This window comes from Oenanthe melanoleuca, chromosome 15 (genome assembly GCF_029582105.1).
Source record: "Oenanthe melanoleuca isolate GR-GAL-2019-014 chromosome 15, OMel1.0, whole genome shotgun sequence".
NCBI classification, from domain to species: Eukaryota; Metazoa; Chordata; class Aves; order Passeriformes; family Muscicapidae; genus Oenanthe; species Oenanthe melanoleuca.
Window position 1 is genome coordinate 12,607,038 of NC_079349.1, and position 27,245 is coordinate 12,634,282.

Sequence of the window (27,245 nt, forward strand, 5' to 3'; positions counted from 1 at the left end):
AACAAGCTCCATCTAAACACCTCAGCCCGTCCTTACTTCTGTGTTTGAGGACCTGTTCCAGCTTTAGTGGATTGCAGGAGGATGCCTGGGAGGTGATTTGGCCCAGCTGCAGGGGCACTGACACTTCCTTGTCCCTGTTTCTCCGCAGGACACAGGCAGAGATGGCCCACACGTGCCGGGGCACCATCAACCTGTCCACAGCCCACATCGACACCGAGGACTCGTGCAACATCGTGCTGTCCAACGGGGGCAGGACCTACCACCTGAAGGCCAACTCGGAGGTGGAGAGGCAGCGCTGGGTCACGGCCCTGGAGCTGGCCAAGGCCAAGGCCATCCGCATGCGCAACAACCAGTCAGGTACAGCCCTGCTGGGCAGGAGGGGCAGCAGAGCCCGGGGAGAGCCTGGCAGGGACTGAGAGTGTGGAGATCATCGGCGAGATTGGGATAAAGCAGTGTTTGAGTGGCTGGCAGCAGCAGTGTGATGGCTGAAGGTCTCCTCCCTTTGTTAATTTAACTCCAGTTGTTGCTAATACCACCAGTGTGGATGGCTGAAGGTCTCCTCCCTTTGTTAATTTAACTCCAGTTGTTGCTAATACCAGCAGTGTGATGGCTGAAGGTCTCCTCCCTTTGTTAACTCCAGTTGTTGCTAATACCACCAGTGTGGATGGCTGAAGGTCTCCTCCCTTTGTTAAGATAACTCCAGTTGTTGCTAATACCAAAAAGCAGCAGAGACCCTCTCCAGGCATGACAGGAGGGGTCTGAGATAAAGTTTAGAGATAAGAAAGCAGTAAAACATGGTAATGTAGTGATTCCTATAGGTTGTATGTAAATGCTAGAGAATTTGTATCTTGTATTAGATTGGTTAGTGGAAATTAGAATATTCAACACAGAAGAAGATTTATTGTGTTGTAAATGGGAAAATACCTCTCTTACTTTGCTCCCTTACTTTTTCTCTCACTCCCCTCTCTTACCTCTTAGAACTGCTGCCCCCCACTCTCTTTCTTCCCTGCTCAGAGCTGTAGCTGGCAGCTCCCAGCAGGGCTCTTTATTCCCACACCCTGTCCAATAATCTGCAAACTTCAAATCCCAGCTCTGGAATATGCAAATACTGACAGAGAGCCCAGGTGATGCAGGAGAAGGGGGAAGTTTCTGGGCACACTAGTTTAGCTGGGCAGGGTGGGACACTCTGCTGGTCCTGGCTGCACTGAGGTGGCTGTGGGGGCTGGAGAGTCCTGCAGCTGGGTGGGTGAGTGGGAAAGGATCTCCTGGAGAGGTGAGTGTGGGAAAGGATCTCCTGGAGAGGTGAATGTGGGTTTACCCTCCCTTGGGGCCATGGGGCTGTGGCAGTGCTGGGTCAGGGTGCAGCAGTCACAGGGGCTGTCAGCCATGCTGCCTCCTGAGTCAGGCACAGCTATTTTGGTTTGTATCTGCCTGTAAAAATAGCAAATGCAGAGCCTGGCTGTGCTGAGCTCCTGGCTCTTGCTCCAGGGTTTCCAGGCTGAAGCAGTGCTGTGGATGTGGCTGCAGCTCTGCTGACTCAGCTCTCATCCAGCTATGGAGCTGATGGGAGAGAAAATCCACACTAGATTTCTGCTTTTCCTGAGACATCTGTAAATGGGTGATGAATCCTTGTGCTGTGGAGGTAGAGCTGAGCACATCAGTGAATTACTTTATGCCTTAGTGTTCACCTGCCTGATGGTTTGTCCCAATTCTTTTTAATCTTTTTAATTACAGTAAAGAGTGACTGTGTGTTTGGCTTGAATCAAAATAGAATTCCTGATGTTGTGCCCCTATGGGCACTGGGTGGATGTTTACAAGTAAAGGGAAGAGGTTCTGGATTTGCTGTAAGTCCCCAGTCCTTCAAGTCTGCTCATGTGCAGGATTGTCTGAGTTGCTGCCTCTTACCCTGAGGGATCCTCAGAACCTGTGTGTTCCCCAGGGACTGCTCTGCACAGCCCAGGTGGGCTCCAGGGAGCACAAAGGGTGGAGGAGCATCCATGGCTCTGGGAGAGGGTGGCAGAGGGGGCTGGTAACGTGGGCAGAGGAGCAGGTTTGTGTCTGATGTTGTCTGTCCTGGGAAAGGACACACAGAGCATCCTTGTGGCCATCTGTGCTCCTGGGCACTGCCTGCTTCAGAGGCCAGGGCCTGCCCACCCTGCCAGGGAACAATTCCTTCCCAATATCCCACCCAGCCCTGCCCTCTGGCAGTGGGAGCCATTCCCTGTGTCCTGTCCCTCCATCCCTTGTCCCCAGTCCCTCTCCAGCTCTCCTGGAGCCCCTTCAGGCCCTGCCAGGGGCTCTGAGCTCTCCCTGGATCCTTCTCCTCTCCAGGTGAGCACCCCCAGCTCTCCCAGCCTGGCTCCAGCCCTTGGAGTGTCTCTGTGGCCTCCTCTGGACTCTCTGCAGCAGCTCCAGGTCCCTCCTGTGCTGGGCCCAGGGCTGGGGCAGCTCTGCAGGTGGGGCAGAGGGGCAGAATCCCCCCCTCCCCTGCTGCTCACACTGGGGGCTCAGCCCAGGGCAGGGAGGGTTTCAGGGCTGGGGCAGGTGCAGCCCTCACCCACCTGCACCCCAAATCCTTCTCCCAGGGCTGCTTTCAAGGAGTTCCTATCCCAGTGTGTGCTCATGGCTGGGATTGCCCTGACCTGGATGCAGGACCTGCACTTGGAGCTGTTGAACCTTGTGAGGTTCTCCTGGGCCCTCTCCAGTCTCCACCCCCTGGATGTTCCCCATCCTTCTGTTGTGTCCACATGCTCAGCCTTGAATCCCCCACAAACCTCTGGAGCCTGAGCTGGGATTCCATTCACTGTTTCTGCAGGAACCACTGAGCCCTCAGGGCTGTCAGGGTGTTTGAGATTTGATGGGAAATTGGATGGGTAGAAGGACTGGAAAATTGCTGCCCATCCCTTCACTGCTGGGTCACCATTTTGGGGTGGCTGAAAAGGGTCTTTGCCCCAGGAGTTCTTCTGAACTGAGCAGCTGTGGAAGTGTTTTTAGCTGGGCAGCTGGCTGGAGCTGTGCACCCATGAGCCATTTCACAGAAGTGCTTTTCATGTCTGTTTTTAACAGCAAAACCTGTCCCCAAAGCGAGTATGGGACAGAGACTTTGCTGTTCTGTGCATGGGGAGCTCTGGTTTCCCCTCTGCCCCTGTGCAGCCAGGAGTGTTTCAGCAGTGAGCTGTGACCTGGACATTGGTCTGGGAGGCGTGAGCTGAGCTCCCTGTCCTCATCCTGCTTTGCAGGAGAAACCTGCCCGGGGATTGCAGGGGATTAGCAGCAGAAAGTGAGAGCAGGGCTGAGCTGCTGCCTTAGCTCTCCTCACTTCCACATGGCCCTAGTGCCTCTCAGACTCATCTGAGTGTCACAGCAGGGCAGGACATCCCAGACCTAGCTCTGCTCAGCCAAACCTGCCATTCCTGTGGGATTGCAAAGTGTGGGTGAAGTTGTGGTTCATCCTCACCCAGCTCCATCACCTGCTGTTATCAGTACTGGCTGTGGCCCTCTGCTCTTCCCTGGCCTGAAAAATCAGATTTCTGTATTGACCCTCTGTGGTTGGTGACTGTGGGTGGTGGGTTTGCTTTAAACAAAGACAAAAATAGATACAAAACTATCTTTTTAGAGTAGTATCATGACACCCAGGAGTTGTGTGAGTGCTGAATATATCAGGATTGTTTTCTTGGCTTTGTAATAAGGGGGTCTTTGCAAAAGTGTGGAAATATGTTGCTGGTATTTTATACACTAGGAAAACTCCCCAAAATGGACTTGGGAGGGAGTTAGTGACTCCTTTTGGTTCCCTGCTCAGGGATCCCCAGCAGGAGAGGGGGTGAAAGCTGTGTTGTGATTCCAGTGCTCACCTGATCCAGAGCAGATTCCAGGCTGGCAGAAAGTGATTTTGGTGTTCCTGGGGCTGAAATCCAGTTCACTGGGCAGGTCAGTGCTGGTGTCTGTGCCAAGAACAGCTCACCTGCCAACCACTCTGAGAGGCATCTGGTTCCTTTGGCTGAGGCTGGAGTCAGTGCAGCAGAAATCTGGGAGTTGATAATCAGGGTGGGAAAGAAGGAAAGCAGCTTTGCTCTGTGATCTGCTGGGATCTCCTCCCAGGAGATGCCCTCTCTCTCCCCACAATGACTCACAGGGTTTTCAGAACTTGAAAAGAGAACCCAAACAACCAAACAGGCAAAAGATTAACCAGAGAAATAAAAACTGGCTGGGCCAGGGGAGGCTCAGGGTGGATTTTGAGAACATTTCTTCTTGGAAAGGGTTTTCCAGCCCTGGCACAGCTGCCCAGGCAGTGCTGGAGTTCCCATCCCTGGAGGGGTTTAACAGCCATGGGGATGTGGCACTTGGGGACATGGGGCAGTGGTGGCCTTGGCAGTGCTGGTTTAATGGTTAGACTTGATCTTAAATGTCTTTTCCAGCCTCAACAGTTCTATGACTGTCTGAGTGTAGGAAAAGTTGGGGACAAGTGCTTGTAACAAGAAAAAGGAGGGGATTATCAGGTCATAGGTTTAAATGGAGCAGGAATAATTAATATTTTGTACAACCTCCAATTAAATGGTGGCACTTGCTGCCAGGAGCCAGAAAATCCAGGGAGACTCAAGAGATTTGGGCACAGTTTTATCCCTTGGGGTACAAGCTGTAACTGTCTGGGTGTGGAATGTGACCTGGGGGCTCCTTGTGCAGCACAGCTCTGGCAGTGAGGGATCAGAGGAACCACTGCCTGTGCCCTGGCCCAGTATCCTGTTTTCAAAATACCAATTGCAGTGTGCTTGCTGGGGAGGAGATGGAATTTCCTGGGGGTTTAGACTGACCTGGTGTGACCATCCTGGGGGGAATTCACTTTGAAACCAACACCCTGTGGTGTGGGTCAGTGATCTGGGGGTTGATTACTTGGGTTACCTGATTATTCTTCCTGCCTCAATCCATTGTTTTCCTCTTGAAAAACGGGGAGGGATTTCTTTTGGGGGCTTTCTGTGCACTGGGCAGAGGGAGGAAGATCCTTGGTTGTGCTGGTGATGCCCTCTACTCTGGTTTTAGGGTGAATTCCTGTTGCAGTAAAGTGGAAAGGGAAAATCCAGCTCTGGAGAGGAGCTGCAGCCATAGAGATCCCACTGCAGGGTTGGGGTGAGCTGGGTGGGTGGAAGCCAAGGGGCAGCTCAAGCCAGCAAGGAGTTCCCCTCTGACATCCCAGATCCAGCCTTTATGGCAGCATTAAAAAATAGCCATAATTAATTATTCCTCAGCTTTGCCTTTAATCACTCCACTGATTATGTCACTTTTGTTGCTCAGCTCATTTTTTGTCTTTTTTCCAAGGCAGGTGTTTGTTTGAAAAAGCCATTTTGATTTGAGCCTGTGGCACTGCAAAGCATCTGGCACCTTCCCTGTCCCATCCCATGAATTATCCCCTTGTTGCTCCCCCCAGCCTCACAGAAGCCCCTGGCCAGGTGGCCTTGGCTTGTGGCTGTGCTGGGGCTGTGGCAGGACAGGACAATCCCTGTCATTGTTGTCCCAGCTCGTGCTGGCTGTGACAGTGCAGCCATTCCCTCTCCCCCCTCCCTGTGAGTTCCCAGCACTGTGAGCTGTTCTCCCTGTGCTGGAGGCTCTGGCTGCCAGTGCTGTCACCTTGCTCTTCTAATTCTCTTTTTATCCTTGGAGTTCTGATTTTCCCAGGCTAGCCAGCTGTTGTTAACTATGCCAGGAGCTGCTGCCTTTGAGAACTAGAATTGGCAGTGCTGCTGATGGAGTTGTTTGCTTGGATTTCCCACTCCTGGTGGTTCCTGTCTCCTCTCAGTGCCTTCTGCTCTCACTCGTGCTCCCTCCTGCAGCTGGCAGGATGCTCTGGCTCCCCAGATTCCTGATGGATTGGGGTGGGCTGGTCCATCTCAGCCACCCCCAGTGAGCTGCAGCTCCTCCTGCCACAGCCACAGGGATGCTGGAGGGCAGGAAGGGTTTGCAGAGGGATCTGGACAGGCTGGATCCATGGGAACCTGTGCCAGGGAGAGGGACTTTGAACAAAGGCCTTGAGTGACAGACTAGATGGGATACTGGGAAGAAATTTTTCCCTGTAAGTGTGCTGGGGGCTTGGCACAGGGTGCCCAGAGCAGCTGTGGCTGCCCCTGGATCCCTGGCAGTGCCCAAGGCCAGGCTGGACAGAGCTTGGAGCCACCTGGGCTAGTGGAAGGTGTCCCTGCCCGTGGCAGGGGCTGGGACTGATGAGCTTTAAGATCCCTTTCCACCCCAAACCAGTGTAGGGTTCTCTTATGTACACAGCCTCCAACTTCTCCCTTCTCCTGGCTGCTGCCTGCTGGTGCAAACATGAGGAGGATGGGAGGAATCTTTGGATTTTTCTATTTCACAAGCCAGGAACCACTTCCCTCCCCCGCCTTGTTATTTTTCTAATCTGTTTTTAATTCCCTTGCTGCTGTTTCCCACTCCACTTGCATGTGGGGATGGAGTAGCCCAGAGCTGAGCTCCCTCCTGGCTGTGGTGCTGCTCTTCCCTGGATTCCCAGGTAGCACTGCACGGTCACTCTTGTTGTTTTGCAGATGTAATCCGTGATAATCACTCCCAGCAAAGGAACCCAGCAAACACCACTTACATAACAGCAGGAATTAAACATTCCAGCAGGAGCTCAGAGCAGCCAGCAGTATTTAGGCCATTCCTGCTGCTCCTGCCTCCTCTGGTGCCAGCAAAGGAGCTGTGGCTGCTCCTCAGCACTGGATGGTGTCCATGGACCAGTGCAAGGTGTCCCTGCCCATAGCAGGGGCTGGAACAAGAGGAGCTTTAAGGTCCTTTCCAACCTAAACTATTCCATGATTCTGTGACAGGACACAGGGAATGGCTCCCACTGCCAGAGGGCAGGGCTGGATGGGATATTGGACAGGATTTGTTCCCTGGCACAGGTGCCCAGAGCAGCTGTGGCTGCCCCTGGATCCCTGGCAGTGCCCAAGGCCAGGCTGGACATTGGGTTGGAGCAGCCTGGGATGGTGGAACATGTCCCTGCCATGGCAGAGGAACTGGGTGGGATTTAAGTTCCCTTCCCACCCAACCCATTCTGGGATTCTGGGATGCAGAAGTGGGATGGGAATTGATGTCACAGCTCCTGCTGCTGCCCAGTGCTGCCCAAGGGCAGAGGCACATCCCCCTGCCTCCCCTGCCCTGTGCCAGTGCCCAGGGAATCCTGCTGCTCCATTCTCTGGGCAGTCACCCTGTCCTGTCACCTCTTGGAATGTTTTAGGGCTCCTGAAGTCCCTCAGCTGGGTTGGTGTGTGGTGAGCCAGGCCCTGTGGCAGTTTCTCCGTGGAGCTTTTTGGGCTCCTGTGTTTTCAGCATTCCAGGTGAGGCTGCAGCAACACCCCCCTGGAAGCCAACACAGGAATGTGACAGAGCAGAGCAGGGGGGGTGAGGCTCTGGGAAGGGCTGGCCCAGCAGGGGTGGGCAGGAGGCTCTGTGCCCACACCAGAGCTTGGGAAAACTCTCCTGCCAGAGCAGGGGGTGGGATGTGCAGCACGAGGATCTGGGGGAGGTTCAGATTGCGTGTTGGGGAATGTTCCTGCATGAAAAGGGGGGTCAGGATTAGGAACCAGCTGCCCAGGTGGTGGAGTTGCCATTCCTGGGGGATTTAACAGCTGTGTGGATGTGGCCTTGGCAGTGCTGGGGAACAGCTGGACTCAGTGATCTCAGGAGGGCTGTTCCAGCCTGAGTGATTCCACAATTCTCTGAGCTCTGCTGGCACACCAGGCCCCTTCCTTCCTCACCAGGGTGACCTGGGACAGCTGTGGTGAAGGAAAAACTCTTTTTTTGGCTGAGCTGATGCAGAAGAATCCTTCTGGGTCCTAGCTCAGTCCTGCCTGGTGCCTGTGGGAGCTGGGAGGGTGGGCAGAACCCAGGGGCTAAAATATCCTGTTGTACACACAGGGCTCAGTTCACTGTGCGGCAAGCTGGAGAGCAGATTCTTTTCCAGCAAAAATGGGAGGGAGAGAATAAATTCCTGTGGTGAGGATTGTGCTATTCCTGGAGTTGATAAAGAGCAGGGAAAAGCTGGTTATAAATTGGTAAAGTGATAAATACCAGGGCAGAATGGTCTCTGCTGTACCACAAATCCATTCTTATTTCCAAAAATGCTGTGGATTGTGTTTCTGGTTTATATTTCTCTCATGTCCATCTCCTCTGTTTCTTTCAGTCTGTATTTTTCCCTCATTTAATTATTTATGGCCCTTTTTTCCTGTGCCCTGGACAACACTGTGAGTGTGTGGCCTGAGTAAGGAGATTTCCATATTTTCCAGCTGTGAGTGAGTGTAAGTGAGTGTTTCCTTTCTCATTCTCAGTACCTTCTTTGTTGTTGTTTCCACAGGATCTCCTCCCTTCCACACATCTTTTTGACAAAAGAATTTCCCAAGGTCATTTGGCAAAGCCCAGTGACCCCTGGGCAGCTGTGCCCACATTTCACCTTAACTCAAAGCTAATTATTTCCCTTGGGGAATTGCAAGTGGTGCTTTGTGACCTCCATCCAAAGGGGTTTTAGAACAACCTTTGCAGGGTCATGGAATTGTGGAATGGTTTGGAAGGGACCTTAAATCTCATCTTGTCTTGGGCAGGGACACCTTTATCCCCAGCAGGCAGAGCTTCCCCATTCCCAGTGCCCAGCAGGGAGGGACTCAGAGAAAAGTTCCCAAAATGACAAACCCAATATTAGCAAGTGCAGCAGGGAAGGAACAACAAGGATCATCCTTCCCACTTCTGCACCCACACAGGAAAGTGGGTTTTTAAAATCTCAGGGAATACACAGTGCTTGCCTGGCAGGGAACCAGGAGAGACTCACCCTTGGTGACAAGGCTTTGGTGTTTGAGCAAAAAAAGCACTTTTATATACTACAAACTTGTTATTTTTCACAACAGGCAAAAAAATGTGGTTTCCCTAAGTACCAGTGACACACCAGGTTTAGCTCAGGAAGACTTTCAAAAATATTTGTGCTAAAAATAATATCAAAACTTTCAAGCACTTCTAGTGCTGTCTAAAATAGGAGCATGCATCATATTTATATGCTGGAAAACCTTATCCCCCAAACTAAGAATCACAGGTTTCTGGAAAAATGGCACAGGGAAAGGGGCTGGAATCACAGATAAGGCAAAACTTTATCCACTAGGAGAAGCAAAGGATGAGAATACCTGAAGGTAGGCTGCAAAAAAGATGGAGAGGGACTTGGGACAAGGGATGGAGGGACAGGACCAAAGCCAAGTCCTTGCTCAGCCTGGCACTTGTGCACTGAACTCTCTCAGTGCTGGGAACAGTTACTGATTTTTAAGGCTGGTTTCACCTGTAAGTAGCTTTTAATGCCACCTTTAGCAGCACAAAGAAGATTTTCATACAATTGGGAGCACCAAGGGGGAGATTCCCAGCTCAGGGAACCAGTTCAGTATCTCACTGTTATTGTCAGTCATTCAGAATTCCCACGGGCTTTTTTCTTTACCTGGCACAGAAAAAGGCTGTTGGAGGTAAATCAGGTTCAGCTCTGGAAACAATAGCAGTCCTTGCTAATTAGAAATGAGTCACTGAGTGAAAATTGATCCTTCAGTGGGTCTGAAGGCATCTCTGGAAGGTTGGGCTGGGGCAGAGGGAAGGTGCAGAGTTGTTGGACTGAGGAATGAGGGACTGGCAGGAAACCTTGTGATGTTTGTGTCTAGTGAAGCCCAACAGCTCCTGCTCCTGGCCACAGAAGGGAAAATAGGATTTGGGTTGGTGGTGGGATACAGCAGCTCTGGCTGGGCACAGGGAGCCCATCAGGGTTCTCCCTGCACCTGAAGGAATTTGGGATGGATGCTCATTTGTCACTCAGGTGTCAGGGAATTGCTGGGACTCAGCTGGAGGGTCAGAGCACCTGCAGAGCCAGGTGTGGCTTCCACCCCCTGGGATTTCTGACATCCCTCTGGACAAGCTACATGGCATATCTGAGCATCCTGCAGTTACAGAATCACAGAATTGTTTAGGAGGGGAAAGCCCTCAGAGATCACCCAAATCCCTCCCTTAGCCTTGCCAATGCCACCACTGCCCCACGTCCCCAAGTGCCACATCCCCATGGCTGTTAAACCCCTCCAGGGATGGGAACTCCAGCACTGCCTGGGCAGCTGTGCCAGGCTGGAAAACCCTTTCCATGAAGGAATGTTCCCAAAATCCCCCCTGAGCTCCCCTGGCCCAGCGTGAGGCCGTTCCCTCTCCTCCTGTCCCTGTTCCTGTTCCCACAGCCCGACCCCCCCGGCTGTCCCCTCCTGGCAGGGAGTTGTGCAGAGCCACAAGGGCCCCTGAGCCTCCTTTTCTCCAGGCTGAGCCCCTTCCCAGCTCCCTCAGCCTCTGCTGGGGCTCAGCCCCTTGCCCAGCTCTGTCCCTGCCCTGGACACGCTGCAGCCCCTCCAGGCTCTGCTGTCAGGAGGGTTCCAGAGCTGCCCCAGCACAGGGGAGGGGCCCTGCCCTGCTCCTGCTGCCACCCCAGGGCTGGCACAGCCACCTGGGCACACCTGGGCTCCTGTCCTGCCCCTGCCACCAGCACCCCCAGGGCCCTTTCCTGCTGGGCACTCCCCTGCTCCCAGCCCAGGCCATGCAGCAGCAGCAGGTTGCCCTCTCCTGGTGGGCAGCTTCCATCAATTCCTGGCTGCCTGTGCAGCTTTCCCAGCTCTTACATCAGCCCTGGCCAAGCCTGGCCTGGGAGACACTGAGATTATTTGCTGCCTGTGCTTGACTTTGCAGCCTCTAATGGATGTCTTGGGAAACAGGGGTTTGCCAGCCAGACCTTGCTTGGACACTCCAGTAGGGCAGGAGAGTCACCTTTCCTCCTCTCCCAGCATTCCAGCCCCTGTCCCTGCCCCAGACAGAGCCCTCAGGCTGCTCCCAGCAGGTGGGGACCCCCAAATTCCCCCTGCAGCGACACTGGGCTGGCAGGGGCTCATCCACTGGGCTGTGCTGGCACCTGCTGGTGCCTGGGAGTGTCTCTTCACTTCAGCTTTGTCAGCTCCTCTGCTCCTCCCACTGCTGCAATCTGAGGCTCCTTTGGGCTGTTTCCCCCAATCCACCTGGGAAATTTAGAATTCTTGTGGAGTTTTAGGAGTCTTTAAGCTAAAGTTGTCACTCTAGGGAGTGAGGATCAACTGGCAGAGGATATAATGCCATTTTTATACTGCTCAGCTTTTTATTTTTTTTTATCCATTGGTGAGTGGTGGGATGGGATTAATGGAATTCTGCTTCTGCTGGGAGGTCTGCTGGGGCTCCTGGCCCTGCTGGGCTGAGGACAGCCTGTCCTGCAGGAGCCCTGTCCTGGGACAGGTGTGAGCAGGAATCCAGCTCCAGCTTCCCCCAGAGGCTGTGCTGGGGGTGGAACAGTGGCAGAGCCACTGCTGCAGGGATGGGCATTTTCTCCCATGGAAAATGACTCCTTGTGTGCTGTAATAGCATCATATTGGCAGGGATGCTGCTCCTGAAGATGGATAACCAGGCAGTTTTGACCTCAGTTATTAGATTTGTAGCTTCAACTAAAAATTTAGCTCTAAGGAGTGTTTTCAATTTAAAATGAATCTCCTCAGGGAGCAGCTCTCCCTCTGGCAGTAACTCATTCATGAGGAACTCAAGTATTCATTTACAGTTAAAGCTCAGCAAGGGAAGGGGAAACAAAGAGAGCTGAAAGCCTGACAAGATGATAAACACCCAGTTTGGATTCTCCCTGAAATGTGCTGGTAGGAGCTTAAACTGCTGCCAGAGCCTCACTGAGGGTGTGGTGGGTGTTGGATTTGGGAGCACAGTGGTGGCAGTGGCACACTGGGTTATCCCTCAGCTCCTGACAGGATGGAGGGAGGAAGGGCTGAACCCTTGGATGCAGAGAGCAGCAGCAGGAAGGATCTGGGGGTGTCAGGGGGTTACACTGACATGGGAGAGGATGGAGGGGTACAAGAGCTGTTAATCCTTTATAAACAGGGTCCTGGGTGCTGCAGGGGGAGGTTTTCCAGCCATGGAGGTTGGTTTATGAAGAGGAAGTTCAGGCTGGACATCAGGGAGAATTTCCTTCATGGAAAGTGTTGTGAAACACTGTGAATGTCTGGCTTTAAACAAGGACAGGAGTGAAAAAATTCCCTCCAGGTTGTGGCTCTGCTCTCCAGCCCCTGGCTGCAGGATGGAGCTCCTGGATGAACCAAGTTTCTCCAACAGTCTGGGAGCAGAATGTGTGATGGAAAACTCATGTAGGAGCTCTTCCAACTGCCTGTTAAAACAAGGATATTTGATTATTCCACTGATTTCCTTCTCAAGGATGAACTGTGTAACTGAAGAATCCAAGATTTCCATAGCACACAAACCCAGTGGGATTCAGTGTCACCAGGGTGGGGCAGGTGGGAGTTTCTTGCACTCCAGCAGCATTTTTGAGAGGGATAAAATAAATGAAGCCAGGAGCAAACTGTTAAAACATCCATTTGAGCCGTTGGAGAGCCTTCAGGGGGCTGTTCCTCTGGAGACCCTTGTGGTTGACCTTGGACCATGCTGGATTTTGGGCATTCCTGGGCTGAGATCTGCAGCCTGGCTTAAACTGCCCAGGACCTGCAGGGTGTTCCCTGGTGATACCCAGGGCTGGAATTCTTCTCAGGCAGGGAAGAAAATCCCCAGTATAACTGGTAGGTTTTTTCTTTACTTTCTACTATGTAAATAATGTGTTGAATGTTTTCCAGTGCAATGAAGGTTTTTGCAGAAGGAAGTGCCACTTCTCCTTTGTGTCTGCAGGGGGCAGGAGCAGGAAAATAATTTGAGTGTTAAGAATAATTCTGCCTGCAAAATACAACAATCCCAAAGCAGGAACACCTGGAATCAGCCCAGCTGTTCTATTTTGGGATATTTGGGCATTTCTGAAAAGGATATTTCAAGGCAATATTGGGAAGAGTATTTCAAGGCAATATTGGATTATAAACAATAAATTACTTTATTTAATATCTCATATTTAGTGTATTATGAGGTACCTCAGTACAGCCACAAGTCCCCAGAATATTTTTAGGTGGTTTTATCACCATAAGATTTGAAGCAAGGACTTGAAATTGGGCAAGGAATGTCCCTGTCCCTGTCCCTGCCCCTTGCTCAGGCTGGATGGGGCTTGGAGCAGCTTGGAGATGGGATTTAGGGTCCCTTCCCACCCAAGCCATTCCATGATTCTGCCTGGTGCAGGGAACCTCAGAACCAGGGAGAAGTTATTGTAACTGCTCCAAATAAAGCATTTCCAATCTGGAAACTGGAGTTTGAGGTGGTTTGGTCCCTCTAGTCCTTGCAGGGCTTTGTGACAATGACCTGATGTTTTTGTCAGGTGGTTTGGGAGGTGGATGTGGCACAGCTGTAAAGATAAAAGAAAATGAGGGATTATGGAGCTTTCAAGATAAAGTAGATAATGACAAAGGAGATGTCAGGTGAGGAGTGCAGTGACTGCAGCTGGGAGTGTTGTAGGGAACACTTGGGAATGGGAAAACAGAATTAAAGTCCTCCAGTTTGTTTTGGAATTTCATCAAACTTGAAGTCAGATCAAACTCAAACTGCAGCCGTCCTCTGACCTACCTGCCTTGTTTTCTTCCAGGCAAAATATTTGGAAGGTAGAAGTTGCATTTTTAAATGGCTTTTAACATTTGATAGAGTTTCTGGAATATAAATGTGTGTGTGTCTGTGTATGCATTGCCCTGTATAGGTATTTATCAACTCTGTCTCAGTGTCAAAACCCAGCTCCTGCCTCCAGCAGGGCCTTGGATCTGGTATCAAAGCAGGAAATGTTTCTTTTGAGCTAAATCCCATCAAGACCTACCTCTCCTCTCCAATTAAAAATCCAATCCCTTGTGGTGGTAATTTTCCCTTAAGAACTGATTCTTTCCCAAGTGCCAGTAATTTAATAAATCTTTGTGTGTATGTGCACTGCCAGCATTAGTTCCTCTGGCTTGAATGCACTGAGTAAGGATAGTGTGATCTGGCTGAATTTCTCCTTTTTTCACACAGAATTCTTGCACAGTCCCTGCCTTTTTATTTAAAGGTGTCCACAGAAAGTATTTCCAACTTAAAAGCTGGAATACAAACATTTCCTTCTTGCTGTAAAATCCTCATAATCCAGCTGGAGTGGGAAAAAAAGATCAAATGCAAGCTATTAATCCATGTGGGAGATTCCCAGTCCCTGCTCCATGCTCTGCATCCCACTGGCTGCAGCTGTGGGCTCTGAATTGGGATTTATGCTGCATTTTTCCTCCAGAATTCATCATTCCCTTGAGACTGGGAAAATTAAAGCTGGGAAAATCCAATGATTTTAGAGTGGAGGGGTGAGAAAATGGATCTGAGGGAGCCTCTGGAGCTTTGGGATGTAAAATGTGGCTGAGTGACTAAGATGGATAATGGACTTTCTGATGAAAAAAAAAAAAAAAGGAATTCTGATCTTTATTTTAAGCCAATGTCCTAAAAATAACCTCCAGCAGCATTTAAAGGGACAAGCTTCCATATCTCCCCCTCCCTCCCCAAAAAGCAGCATCCCTCTGGGTTTGGGGCTGGGTGTCCCAGAGCAGCACTCCAGAGCTGGCCCCAGCAAAACCTCCCCGGGCTGGGGCTGCAGGTGCTGCTCCCCATCCCCTGATTTTGGCAGGATGAGGTGTCTCCCGGCAAGGATGGGGTTAAACTGATCTGTGGTGCATGCTGGGATGAGGCTGGAGTGCTGATGGAGCCGAGGAGCCGGGGATGGAGGATGGCAGGGAGGCCCTGGAATAAGGAATCTGCCCTGGCAGGGTGGCACTGGAATAAGGACATTGCCCTGGCTGGGGTAGAGCTGGAATAAGGAATCTGCCCTGGCAGGGTGACACTGGAATAAGGACATTGCCCTGGCAGGGGTGACACTGGAATAAGGACATTGCCCTGGCAGGGGTGACACTGGAATAAGGACATTGCCCTGGCAGGGTGGCACTGGAATAAGGAATCTGCCCTGGCAGGGGTGGCACTGGAATAAGGACATTGCCCTGGCTGGGTGACACTGGAATAAGGACATTGCCCTGGCTGGGTGACACTGGAATAAGGACATTGCCCTGGCTGGGTGACACTGGAATAAGGACATTGCCCTGGCAGGGTGGCACTGGAATAAGGACATTGCCCTGGCTGGGTGACACTGGAATAAGGAATCTGCCCTGGCTGGGTGACACTGGAATAAGGACATTGCCCTGGCTGGGTGACACTGGAATAAGGACATTGCCCTGGCTGGGTGGCTCTGGAATAAGGAATCTGCCCTGGCTGGGGTGGCACTGGAATAAGGACATTGCCCTGGCAGGGTGACACTGGAATAAGGACATTGCCCTGGCTGGGTGGCTCTGGAATAAGGACATTGCCCTGGCTGGGTGGCTCTGGAATAAGGACATTGCCCTGGCTGGGTGGCACTGGAATAAGGAATCTGCCCTGGCAGGGGTGGCACTGGAATAAGGACATTGCCCTGGCTGGGGTGACACTGGAATAAGGAATCTGCCCTGGCAGGGTGACACTGGAATAAGGAATCTGCCCTGGCTGGGTGACACTGGAATAAGGAATCTGCCCTGGCAGGGGTGGCACTGGAATAAGGACATTGCCCTGGCTGGGTGGCACTGGAATAAGGACATTGCCCTGGCAGGGTGGCACTGGAATAAGGAATCTGCCCTGGCTGGGTGACACTGGAATAAGGACATTGCCCTGGCAGGGGTAGAGCTGGAATAAGGACATTGCCCTGGCAGGGTGACACTGGAATAAGGACATTGCCCTGGCTGGGGTGGCACTGGAATAAGGACATTGCCCTGGCTGGGGTGACACTGGAATAAGGAATCTGCCCTGGCAAGGGTGACACTGGAATAAGGAATCTGCCCTGGCAGGGGTGGCACTGGAATAAGGACATTGCCCTGGCAGGGGTAGAGCTGGAATAAGGACATTGCCCTGGCAGGGTGACACTGGAATAAGGACATTGCCCTGGCTGGGTGACACTGGAATAAGGAATCTGCCCTGGCAGGGGTGGCACTGGAATAAGGACATTGCCCTGGCTGGGTGGCTCTGGAATAAGGACATTGCCCTGGCAGGGTGGCACTGGAATAAGGAATCTGCCCTGGCTGGGTGGCACTGGAATAAGGAATCTGCCCTGGCAAGGGTGACACTGGAATAAGGACATTGCCCTGGCTGGGTGGCTCTGGAATAAGGAATCTGCCCTGGCTGGGTGGCACTGGAATAAGGAATCTGCCCTGGCTGGGTGGCTCTGGAATAAGTACATTGCCCTGGCAGGGTGACACTGGAATAAGTACATTGCCCTGGCAGGGTGACACTGGAATAAGGACATTGCCCTGGTAGGGTGACACTGGAATAAGGACATTGTTGCCCTGGGCTGTTGTCACTTTCTTGCCGCGGGCTCTGCTCCTTCCCAAAGCCATGTAGGAGGCAGCTCGGCTGAACCACCCTCGCTGGGATGAAGGGATGAAAGGAAGAAGGGATGAAGGGATGACGGGATGAAGGGATGAAGGGTAGGGGCTGCTGGGAGACAGGATCCCTCCGCTCCTTCTGCAACGCCGGCTGCCTGAATAAATTCCACACGGGTCAGTGGATGGATCTGGGGATTCCCTGGGGCTGCTCTGGGGTGTCTGCCCGGGCTGGGAGGAGTGTTTGACCCCACCAGGAGTATTAGGAATCTGCCCTGCAGGCATCACTGTGCTGCATCCCTGCTGGGTTTGCTTGGAGATGGATAAAGTGTGGCCTTCCTGCTTTATCAGCTGTTTAAAAATCCAGGTTGACTCAGTTTTAATGTAAAGAACCCTTAAGTTTGCTGATAATTGGTTCTTTTCAATTGCACAGGTCATTGGTCTGTTTGTCATGGGTAAATCAGTCCCTGTGTTGGTGGCAGGGTGTATTTTTTTAGTTGTAAGCCTAATTTCTTTGGAGTTGAGATGGAATGAGAGCATTGCTGTGATCCTGTGCTGCTGCTGCCCACGCTGTGGTGAGAGGCAGAGATGTTCTCCAGGAACACTGAGCTGTGATTTAAGGTCTGCACTAAAATGTCCTGTCTGTGTTATTCCAGGTGTTTCCCAGTAGAGCTCAGTGCTGGGTGTGCAGGAGCACTGTCCTTTATGGGATAAGGGATGTTCTGCCCAAATCTGCACTGGTTTGGGGCTGAAATCCCCATTTTGGTGGTTTTTTTTCTGAGTGGGATGAAGCAGGAAAAGGCTGGGGATGGGTCCTGGCTTTCAGTTCAGCTTCATGGAAGTGCTCCAGGCCAGGCTGGACAGGGCTTGGAACAACCTGGTGTCCTGCCCATGGCAGGGGGATTGGACTGGGTGGGATTTAAGGTTCCTTCCCACCCAGGCCATTCCAGGACCCCATGTCCTGTGTCATTCTGCTCCCTGCTCTGGTCCCATCCTGCTCTCAAGCTTCACTTCACAAGAAATTATTTTATCTAAATGCAATTTCTTTCCCCCAGAAAAGGGTGAAAAGAGGAGGAATGTAAATAGGTCAAATCAAAATTCAAGCAATTGAGGATTTACAGCTGGCTTCAGATGACCAAAAAAAAAAAAAAAAAACAAACTTTTTTATCAAATCCAGATTGCCCCCTTTCCTTTGCTTTCCTTCTGGAGCTGTTTTTCCAGCTGGGTGATGTAAGGACATGTGTGTTCCAGGAGCTCTGCACACAGCTTTACATAACGAGGCTTCAGTGCAGAATAAAATGCCCCAAACCAGAATTATTCTCATCAAAAGCTGAAACCAGCCTTGTGTGAAAATTCAGGGGAAGGTGAGTGGTGAGCACTGGAGAAACAGAGAGTGAGTTTGGGAACTGCAGGAAAGAGCCTGGGGAGATGTTTCCAGGGGTCTGAGGTGGCACTGGGGTATTTAAATTATCTTTCTCCCATTTTTTGGTGGTATTTTTGGAAAGCTTTGCAGTGACATGGAACACCCTGTCTGGTGGGGAAACATCCATTTCACACATGTGGAACAAATTTTACAAACCCAGAGGCTTTAGCCCTAGGACATGACAAGCAAATATTTATCATGTTTTAACAGCAAACTGACCCCCAAAGCTGGGAAAATGTTGGCTTTAAAAACCAGTTTACTGTAAAAACTGTGATGTGCAAAGTGTGTTGCTCTGGTAAGCACATTCCCTGTTGGAAATGCAATATTTTGGATGGGAAAATACATCCCAAGGAGGCTTTGCTTTTCATTTGGAAATCCTCATGCTGTGATTGTTTTGTTTTTTTCCCAACCAAAATTTTGTCCTTAAATCCACTTATCTCCTCAAAAGGAGCTGTCTGAAGGATGTTTAAAATGCTGATGACTTTTAATGAGCAGCCCAGGGAAAAGCTGGGCCTGGCTCTGCTCAGCAGGAGATTCCTTGGGAACAGAAGAGCTCAGCCTGGAGGCTTTGGGTGGCTTTAGGAGTTCCTTTTGTGCTTGTAAGATAAAACCAATTATTGAAGGGAGGTGAGGATGGAGTTAAGGAGAGGTTTTGTTCTTTGTTTGTTGAGGGGCTGATTTGGGCTCATGGCCAAAGTAAGAAAGAAGGAAATTAAGGAGAAAATAAAGAGAAGAGCAATGCAGACACTTCACTTGCTGTCACAGAAAGGTCTGTGGGCAGCTTACAGATAAAGATAATTAGCTTATCATCAGTTAATTTGGAGGATCTCAGAGCTCTTGCCAGTGGAAGCAGTGCTGTTCCTGCTTTCTGAGGGTGCTTCCATCAGGAATTTCCCTCTCCAGCTCCATGCTGTGTGTTGGTGTTTGCTTTCTTAGCCTGCCTGAATGCAGCCTGTCATTAATATCTGATGGTAACATGGGTGATTATCCTCAAAGGAGTGTCACATCCTGGGCTGCTTCAGCACACAGAGGGGACCATAAAATAGATGGAAAAATGCATTTCTCTCCCTACAGACATGCAGAGTGTATTTATTTCATGGCCCAGCTAGGAGCCATTTCAATGAGTGTTTAAAGTCTGCTGGAATGAGCTGGATTAAATTTCCAGGAGGACCAGGCACAGGTGGCTGCTGGAGCCTTGATGATGGACAGGCTGTATCCTGCTCCCAAAGCAGGTATGTTGGTTCAACCTTTCTCCAGATTTATTTAGAAATTTCTTGGAGTGAGGAGCTCTTTCCTGAGAGTTTTGGCACAGGGAGGTGCTGAATCCATTGATGGCATCCTGGTTGTTCAGCTCCTGGGTTGAGTCTGGAGTTTGGGCTGGGGCTGTGCCTGGCTGGAGCTGCTGGGGAATTAGAAGAGTTTTATTGCAGCTTTAGCAGTTGATTTATTTGTGAGAAGCACTTAAAATGTGTGATCAGGGCTGGTGGATTCACCTCACTTAGAATAAAGCCCTGGCTGAGTCATGGGTCACACAGGGTGCACTGAGTGGGGCCCTGCCTGCTTTCCTGTGCTGTGGATGCTTCTTCCAGTGAAATAACCATGGAGGAATGTCCATGGAGATGTTTGGAGATGTTTCATGTTGTGGAATCCTCTCACTTCAAGAAGTGGGAGCCCAGGGAGCTCAGTGTAAGGTGGGCTGGATGATCCTGGGGGTCAGCTCAGGGTATTCCATGATTCTGTTCCATGATTCTGTTCCATGATTCTGTTCCATGATTCTCTTCCATGATTCAGTTCCATGATTCCACTCCATGATTCTCCCTGGGGTGAGCTCCTAGGGCAGTGAGGTCCCTGGGGCCAGCAGGGAATGTCCCAGTGCCCATCCCTGGCAGCAGGAGCCCTCAGAGCCCAGCCAGCAGCAGCTCATATGAGAGGGCAGGGCATGTTCATTTTCTCTCCAAATGTGCCCTCTCTGCCCTGTTCTCTCAATTTTAGCAGCTGGGAGGTGGATCCCTGCCCAGGAGCACACGTGGCTTGGCTGTCAGAGGATGCAGCCCAGGGATGTGCAGGTGCCATGGAAAGGGTCAGGGACAAGATTTGGGGTTGGACCTGCAGGTGTTGGGGGTTGATGGTTGGTCTCAATGACCTTAAAGGGCTTTTCCAACCCAAATAATCTGGGATTCCATGACATGGATGCACTGCCTAGGAGCTCCTGCTGCAGGCACAAGGAGCTGATCAGCAGCAATCACTAATAACAGGAGTTTATTAGCTGGGTCTTAATTACAAAGCACAGTAATTAGGGAGGAAGTGGCCATCCTGACAGCCTGATGGTGTTAATTAGAGAGCAGGAACACTCTTATAGGATTGGAAGGGAGATGAACTGCCAGCTCCATCAAAGGGCTCTGCAAAGAGAGACCCTGGCTGCAGCAGGAGTGGATTTCTTTATTTCTTTTCCTTTTTTTCCTGATGTGTCTGCACTGACAGCCAGCACAGCTCTTCCTGGGGGGACTGTGCAGCATGGAGAGCCCTTCTCCCTCTCAGTGCCGACCTCCTGAGACACTCCAGGGATGGACTGGTTGTTCTGAGGAGCTTTTGGCAGTAAATCTGTGGCAGGACCTGCTGTGCAGGGAGCAGAGCACGGCCCAGCCTCAGCCCTGCTGCTGGAGCAGCTGGCAGTGCTGCTGTGCTGCTGCCTGCAGGATCAGACCTGGGCTTGCAAGGGCTCCCACAGCACTGGAGGGGTTTGGGGTTGTCCTGGCTGCAGAGGGGGTGGGTGCCAGGCATGGGGCCCATGTGGGATGGTCCATGGCTCACCACAGGCAGTGGAACTGTGATTTTGTGCTCTAAACTGGGACATGTGACAGTGCCCTGGCCTTGGGGACAGGTCTGATATCCTGTGGCACCCTGGAAATCACCTGTCCTTGCTGGGGAGGTGACCTTGGGGACAGAGGGGCTGGAAAGCTGCTGGTGGGGAAAGCCCTGGGGGTGCTGGTGGCAGGGGCAGGACAGGAGCCCAGGTGTGCCCAGGTGGCTGTGCCAGCCCTGGGGTGGCAGCAGGAGCAGGGCAGGGCCCCTCCCCTGTGCTGGGGCAGCTCTGGAACCCTCCTGACAGCAGAGCCTGGAGGGGCTGCAGCGTGTCCAGGGCAGGGACAGAGCTGGGGAAGGGGCTGAGCCCCAGCAGAGGCTGAGGGAGCTGGGAAGGGGCTCAGCCTGGAGAAAAGGAGGCTCAGGGGCCCTTGTGGCTCTGCACAACTCCCTGCCAGGAGGGGACAGCCGGGGGGGTCGGGCTGTGGGAACAGGAACAGGGACAGGAGGAGAGGGAACGGCCTCAGGCTGGGACAGGGGAGCTCAGGGTGGATTTTGGGAACATTTCTTCATGGAAAGGGTGGTCAGGCACTGGCACAGCTGCCCAGGGCAGTGCTGGAGTTCCCATCCCTGGAGGGGTTTAACAGCCATGGGGATGTGGCACTTGGGGACATGGGGCAGTGGTGGCCTTGGCACTGCTGGGGAATGGTTGGACTCGATGACCTCAGAGAACTTGGATTTTGGGAACATTTCTTCATGGAAAGGGCAGTCAGGCATTGAAAGGGGCTGCCCAGGGGGGTTTGGAGTGCCCATCCCTGGAGGTGTCCAGGGGGAGCCTGGATGTGGCACTCAGTGCTCTGGGCTGTGACAGGGTGGGGATCAGGCACAGTTTGGGCTTTATGGGCTTGGAGGGTTTCCCTGCCTGTGGGTTCTGAGGGAGCAGGATTGAAATCCAGAGCTAAAAGGGATGTAAGCTGGCTGCCCTTTTTGGGGTGCTGCTGCCATCCTCCCCCAGGCTGGGGCTGTGAGCAGAGCAGGGGCTGGGAGAGCCCCCAGTCCTGCACATCTCTGCTGTGCCTTTGGCACGTCCTGACCCTTGGCAGTGGGAGCAGGGGGGTCACTGAGCCCCTGGATCCTCCTACCCGGGTGGGCTGAGCCCTGGCAGCTCAGGAGGGTTCCAGTGCCCACCAGGATGTGTCTCCATCTCTGGCTCAGCCTGGCTGCTTCTCCAGGAAAGCAGGACATGTGTTCCCTGCTGCTGGGAGACTTCCAGAAAAAAAAAAAAAAAAGAAGCTCCTGGTAAAAAATATAAAATAAAGAAATGCTGGGCCAGATTCAGTGTGGTGCTGGGTGCACCAAGGTTGGTGTTATCCTCAGGGATGGGAGCTCCTGGAGCTCTCCAAGGCTTCCACATCTCCTTCCCTGGTGGGTGTCAGGGGAGAGCCAGCCCATCTGTGAGCTCCCCTCCTCACCCTGCTGGCACTGGAGATGCACCTAGGGCTGGAAAATGTTTAAAAGTTTAAAAATGCATGTTCAGTGATGCAAGAGGGGACATCCAAGATCTGTGATGGGCAAGCCAGGGCTTGCTGTTATCTGGGGAAGAACAGGATATCCAGGCTGACTGCTCCTGGAGTTCAGCACTTGGTGTGTTGCTGCTGTTCTGAGCTGCAGAATGAAGAATTTTCTATTTTTATCAAGCCATTATTTAAATTTTTTTTTTTTTAATTTTCTTTCCTGTCAATGAGCCCCCAATTATCTGCTAATGAGCTGTTATTTCCCTGTAATCACTCCTTCCCCACCCATTGCTATTCACAAGTGCCCACAGGGGACAGGGGGGACATTTGGCCATGTCAGGACTGACTATGACTCCCAGTGCTCCCACAAAAGCATCAGCTGGTTCATTTTATCTCCTCTCCTGTTCCCTGCCAGCTCTGCTCCTCAGTCTCTGAGATCCCTCTTCAGGAGGTTCCAGGGCTGGATCCATATTTTCCATAGGGCTTCCCAGCTTCTTACCCTGTTGGAAATAGAGAACAGAGTATTGTAGTGAAAAGGCAGAGCAAAAAACCAACCACCAGCCTTCCACCTCCTCCAAAAACCAGCAAAGTGGCATTGGAATTTGTATGGATTTAGAAGTAGCCATGGCAGTGGCTCCCAGGGCTGCCTGTTGGGTTGGGTCTCTCCACTTATGGAGTCTTGGATTGATCACATCCTGCAATTCATCTCCATTTCTTCAGTGTGTCCATCATATTTTAGTTTAAACTCAGCCTTTTGGTGTGTTTTAAACTCAATCTGTCTGACTCTGTAGCCTGAATTTCAACTCACAGGGGTTGTTCAGGTGTTTGGGTGTTGGGAAAATCCCATTTGTGCTGGGAACTGCATGACTGCAGTCCAGACAAAGTGCAGCCTGTGCTGCTCAGGATTATTGACCAGGAACATCATCATTGTGTAATTGCAGCAATAAAATGTTCAATAGCCAGGCTGGGAGTGCTGCAGTGCTGGGAATGGAGGTGCTTTGTGCTTTCCCACTGCCCATTTTTGTATCCTGCTTATTTTCATAGAATCATGGAAAGGTTTGGGCTGGATGGGCTTCAAGCCATGGCAGGGACACCTCCCACTGTCCCAGGCTGCTCCAACCCCAGTGTCCAGCCTGGCCTTGGGCATTCCAGGGATCCAGGGGCAGCCACAGCTGCTCTGGGCACCCTGTGCCAGGGAACAATTCCTCCCCAATATCCCACCCAGCCCTGCCCTCTGGCAGTGGGAGCCATTCCCTGTGTCCTGTCCCTCCATCCCTTGTCCCCAGTCCCTCTCCAGCTCTCCTGGAGCCCCTTCAGGCCCTGCCAGGGGCTCTGAGCTCTCCCTGGATCCTTCTCCTCTCCAGGTGAACCCCCCTAGGAGCAGTGGCCTTTGATCTCTGGGTTTGCTCTGTGGATTTTCCCCACCTGCTCCCACTGAATGTGACTTCAGGATATGTCACAGCTTGTTACTAGCAGCCAAGTTTCCCTATTTTTAGGCTCCACTTTGCCTGTGCAGCTTTCCCTTTGCATTAGCAGGAAGAAGCAACAGCCCTGCCAGGTTGGTGGTAATTGCTGAGGATTTGGAATGATTTATGAATGATTATTTTCCCTACTATTTTGATGATTAATTCTCAGTGTAATTCTTTCTAACCACCAAAATTCTGCCTGTTCCTGCATCTGCAGCTGCTATAAACCTCATCCATCTCCCTGGCAGCCTGGCCAGGCTATTAAATATAGATCCCTGCTCCATTTAATATTCACAGCGATTAAAAGTGATGAAAGCAGCTGTGTCTGCCAGAGCCAGGCTGGAAACTGCTCTGCTTCAGGAACATCCCAGAGATCTGGATAATTCCACACAGGAAGGGCTGGTGATTCTGAATCATAGCCTTGCTTGGTGTTGGTGAATCTGGAAGGGAGGTGGGATTGGTTTCTGTGGATTTACTGTGAGGAGGAAGAGTTTGGGGTTTTGGCTGGGATGGCTGCAGGATTTGCTGCTGGCTGTGGGGTACTTTTCATACTTTTAGATCCAAAATTCCCAGACAAGTGTGGGAAAAGGCAGTTCCACAAGAGGTGGAATGGGGAATGGAGGCATAACCTGTGCTGTGCTGGTGGTTGGACCATCTGGGCTCCTGAAGGCTGCTTGTTGGGAACAGCCAGGGTTGGGGCTCCCATGCTTCCAAACTCAGCTCCCCTGCTGCTGAGATTCCTCATTGTCACTGCTGTGATCTCTGGTGGCTTTGGGGCAGCCCAGGAGTGCTGGGTTTGAATTAAATCATCAGCATTCCTTCTGTCCCATCAGAGCTTTCCTCAGGGAGCTGTGCTCTGGCTCAGCTTCACTCCTGCACTATTGATCCCACACTTCCAGCTCCCCCATCAGCTCATCCCAGCTGCCTCCAGGTTTAGTTTCCAGCACAGGGCCGCTCCTGCCTTTGGGAGGCTCCAGTGGAGTGGGAGGGAAGCAGCTCAGGCTTGCAGGAGGACTGGGCAGAGACTGGAGGTGGTGTAGGAAGGACAAGGACTGTTGCTGAAAATGAGGAAGGGAAAGTTTTCCACTCACAGGGAGAGGGAAGGTGAGGGGAGCTGTGCTGGACTTGGAGAGGAAGATGAGCAGGGTGAGCTCCCTGCTCCCCTGGTGTGGTGCTTTGGGCTGGAGACAGCACAGCCAGACTGGATGCAGTTTGGGAATTTTGGAATAAAAGGTGTAATGCCCAACCCTTCAATCCCTCCTCCTCCTCCTGAAAAGGCTCTTCCCAGCTCTGCTCACCCACAGACAGCCCTGGAACAGCCCAGCCATGAGCAGCAGCTCGCTGGGATTGCTCCCTGATGGTTTTGGGTGGGAGCTGAGTGTGGCAGTGCCTCCTGAGGGATCCCTGTCCCTGGGGTCCCCCTGCAGAGCCCAGCATGTCCCCAGGGCATGGGGAAGCTCTGGTGCTGTGCCTCCAGCCAGCAGCTCTCCCACCAGCTCAGGCAGTGGCAAACATTTGTCTGAGGGAAGATTTCAAGGTGGACAGAGGGTGGAAAGGGGCTCTGCCTCGGTGGCTCTGGCAGGATGCTGCTGCAGGCACTGAGTTTGTGTTCTCTGGGCTGAGAAACAAGCCCCAGGAGGCTTATGGACAGTGGCTGCCAATCCATTTTCCATAGATTAAATTGCATCACAGCTCCAAAAATAATCTGCCCAGCTTACAGGGAGGCTGCCTGTTCCTATAGCAACACTGGCAGCCCCTGCCCTACTAACCAAAGCCAGGGCTGCTCCCAGTCCAGGCACAGCACAGGGGCTCAGCCTGGGGAGCACTTGGGTTTGGGGGTGCTGGGGGGTGATCCTGGAGGGGGGATTTGTGAGAAACTGCTGGGATGTGTGAGGAGAGGAGAGGAGAGGAGAGGAGAGGAGAGGAGAGGAGAGGAGAGGAGAGGAGAGGAGAGGAGAGGAGAGGAGAGGAGAGGAGAGGAGAGGAGAGGAGAGGAGGAAGCAGCAGCTGTATTTCTGGAGCCTTCCCTGAGTGAGGGGAGGAGGAAAAGGAGGAGGAGGAGGGGGCTGTTATGTGGGTTACTGCAGTCCCTGAGGCCAGCCCTGCTGTGCCACACTTGTGTTGTGGCATGGGAAGAGGGCTGGGGTTGGATTTGGGTGGTGATGGCTGCTCACACTCTGCTCAGCCCAAATGCTCCAGCCCAGGGTCCTGGAGGGGTTGGCACCAAGCCCTGCACAAGGCCAGCACAAGGCTTGGCTGCAGGATGGAGAGGAGGATGAATTGAAATCCTGGACAGTCCCTCTGAGCACAGGTGAGCACAGGGAGAGCTCCAGAGCACACTGGGAGTGCAGGAATCCTGAGGAGCAGCAGGGTGAGATGGTCCCAGACACAGTCCTGGTCCACTTTGGCCCTGCCCAGCTGGGGGATGTTGGTTTGAGGTTTCTTGGGATTTAGGAGCTGCTGGGAGCTGAGGAGCCAAAAGGACCAAACTGGGGGAAAGGGGAGCGGGGAGGGCAGTGTCCAGAGACAAGCAGCACAGAGATTGGAATGGAATCCCAGAGTCGTTAAGGTTGGGAAAGTTCTCTGAGGTCATCAAGTCCAACCATTCCCCAGCAGTGCCAAGGCCACCACTGCCCCATGTCCCCAAGTGCCACATCCCCATGGCTGATAGATCCCTCCAGGGATGGGGACTCCAGCACTGCCCTGGGCTGGACAGCTCTTTCCATGAAGAAATGTTCCCAAAATCCCCCCTGAGCTCCCCTGTCCCAGCCTGAGGCCGTTCCCTCTCCTCCTGTCCCTGTTCCCTGTTCCCACAGCCCGACCCCCCCGGCTGTCCCCTCCTGGCAGGGAGTTGTGCAGAGCCACAAGGGCCCCTGAGCCTCCTTTTCTCCAGGCTGAGCCCCTTCCCAGCTCCCTCAGCCTCTGCTGGGGCTCAGCCCCTTCCCCAGCTCTGTCCCTGCCCTGGATGTGCTCCATCCCCTGAGCATCCTCCACCTCAGCCAGTCTTCACTTCCCTGTTTGCTTCCTTCTCACTCCCTGCCTGTTTGGAATTCCCATCCCTAAAGCTCCTTCTGGGCTGTGCTGGAAAATGTTTCAGTCAGATTCTGCTGGGAGTCCCTCACCATCACCCTGTGGGAGTCATGTTTCCCCTCTCCCAAACCCTCCCAGGTGTTGAGCAATCTGTGTTTTTGCAGCTTCCAGGAGGGTCTGTGCCTTCAGGAATGCCCCACTCAGGCTGAAGTCCCAGTGCTGTGATCTTGCTGGGCCTGCTGCACTTTGGCTTCTTCACATCTCCTGTGGTCCATCCTCGAATGAGCAGCCCTGGATAGACCCTCTCTGGGTATTTCCTGACATTCAGGGGGTTTTCCCAGCCTTAGCAAAGCCAAATCATTTATTTCCCTGTCTGAGCTGATACAAAAGCTGGAGTAAGGCAGGATCCTCAAAGCTGTGGTGTTTGGCTGGGCTCCAAGCAGAGACCTCCAGGCAGAGGCTTGCTGCTTTTCCACCTTTCTGGATGAATGAATCCTTCATCCTCAGAAATAGGATAAATATTTCTGCAGCCCTTCATGGTAATATTCAGCTGTGACTACAGGAGTTGTGTCATGTAAAGGTTGGTCAGAGGTGGGACATGATGGTCCTGGAG

The 27,245-nt window shown here is 52.3% G+C and overlaps 1 protein-coding gene across 4 annotated transcripts in view; it reads left to right on the forward strand.

Moving 5' to 3' along the window:
• OSBP2 (oxysterol binding protein 2) overlaps positions 1 to 27,245 on the forward strand; it is an 87,064-nt gene that overhangs the window by 23,293 nt on the left and 36,526 nt on the right. For all 4 annotated transcript variants that reach the window (XM_056504373.1, XM_056504375.1, XM_056504376.1 and 1 more), the window contains one exon: positions 149 to 357. In XM_056504373.1, coding sequence (XP_056360348.1) covers positions 149 to 357 — 209 coding nt within the window. The remainder of the gene's footprint in view (positions 1 to 148; positions 358 to 27,245) is intronic.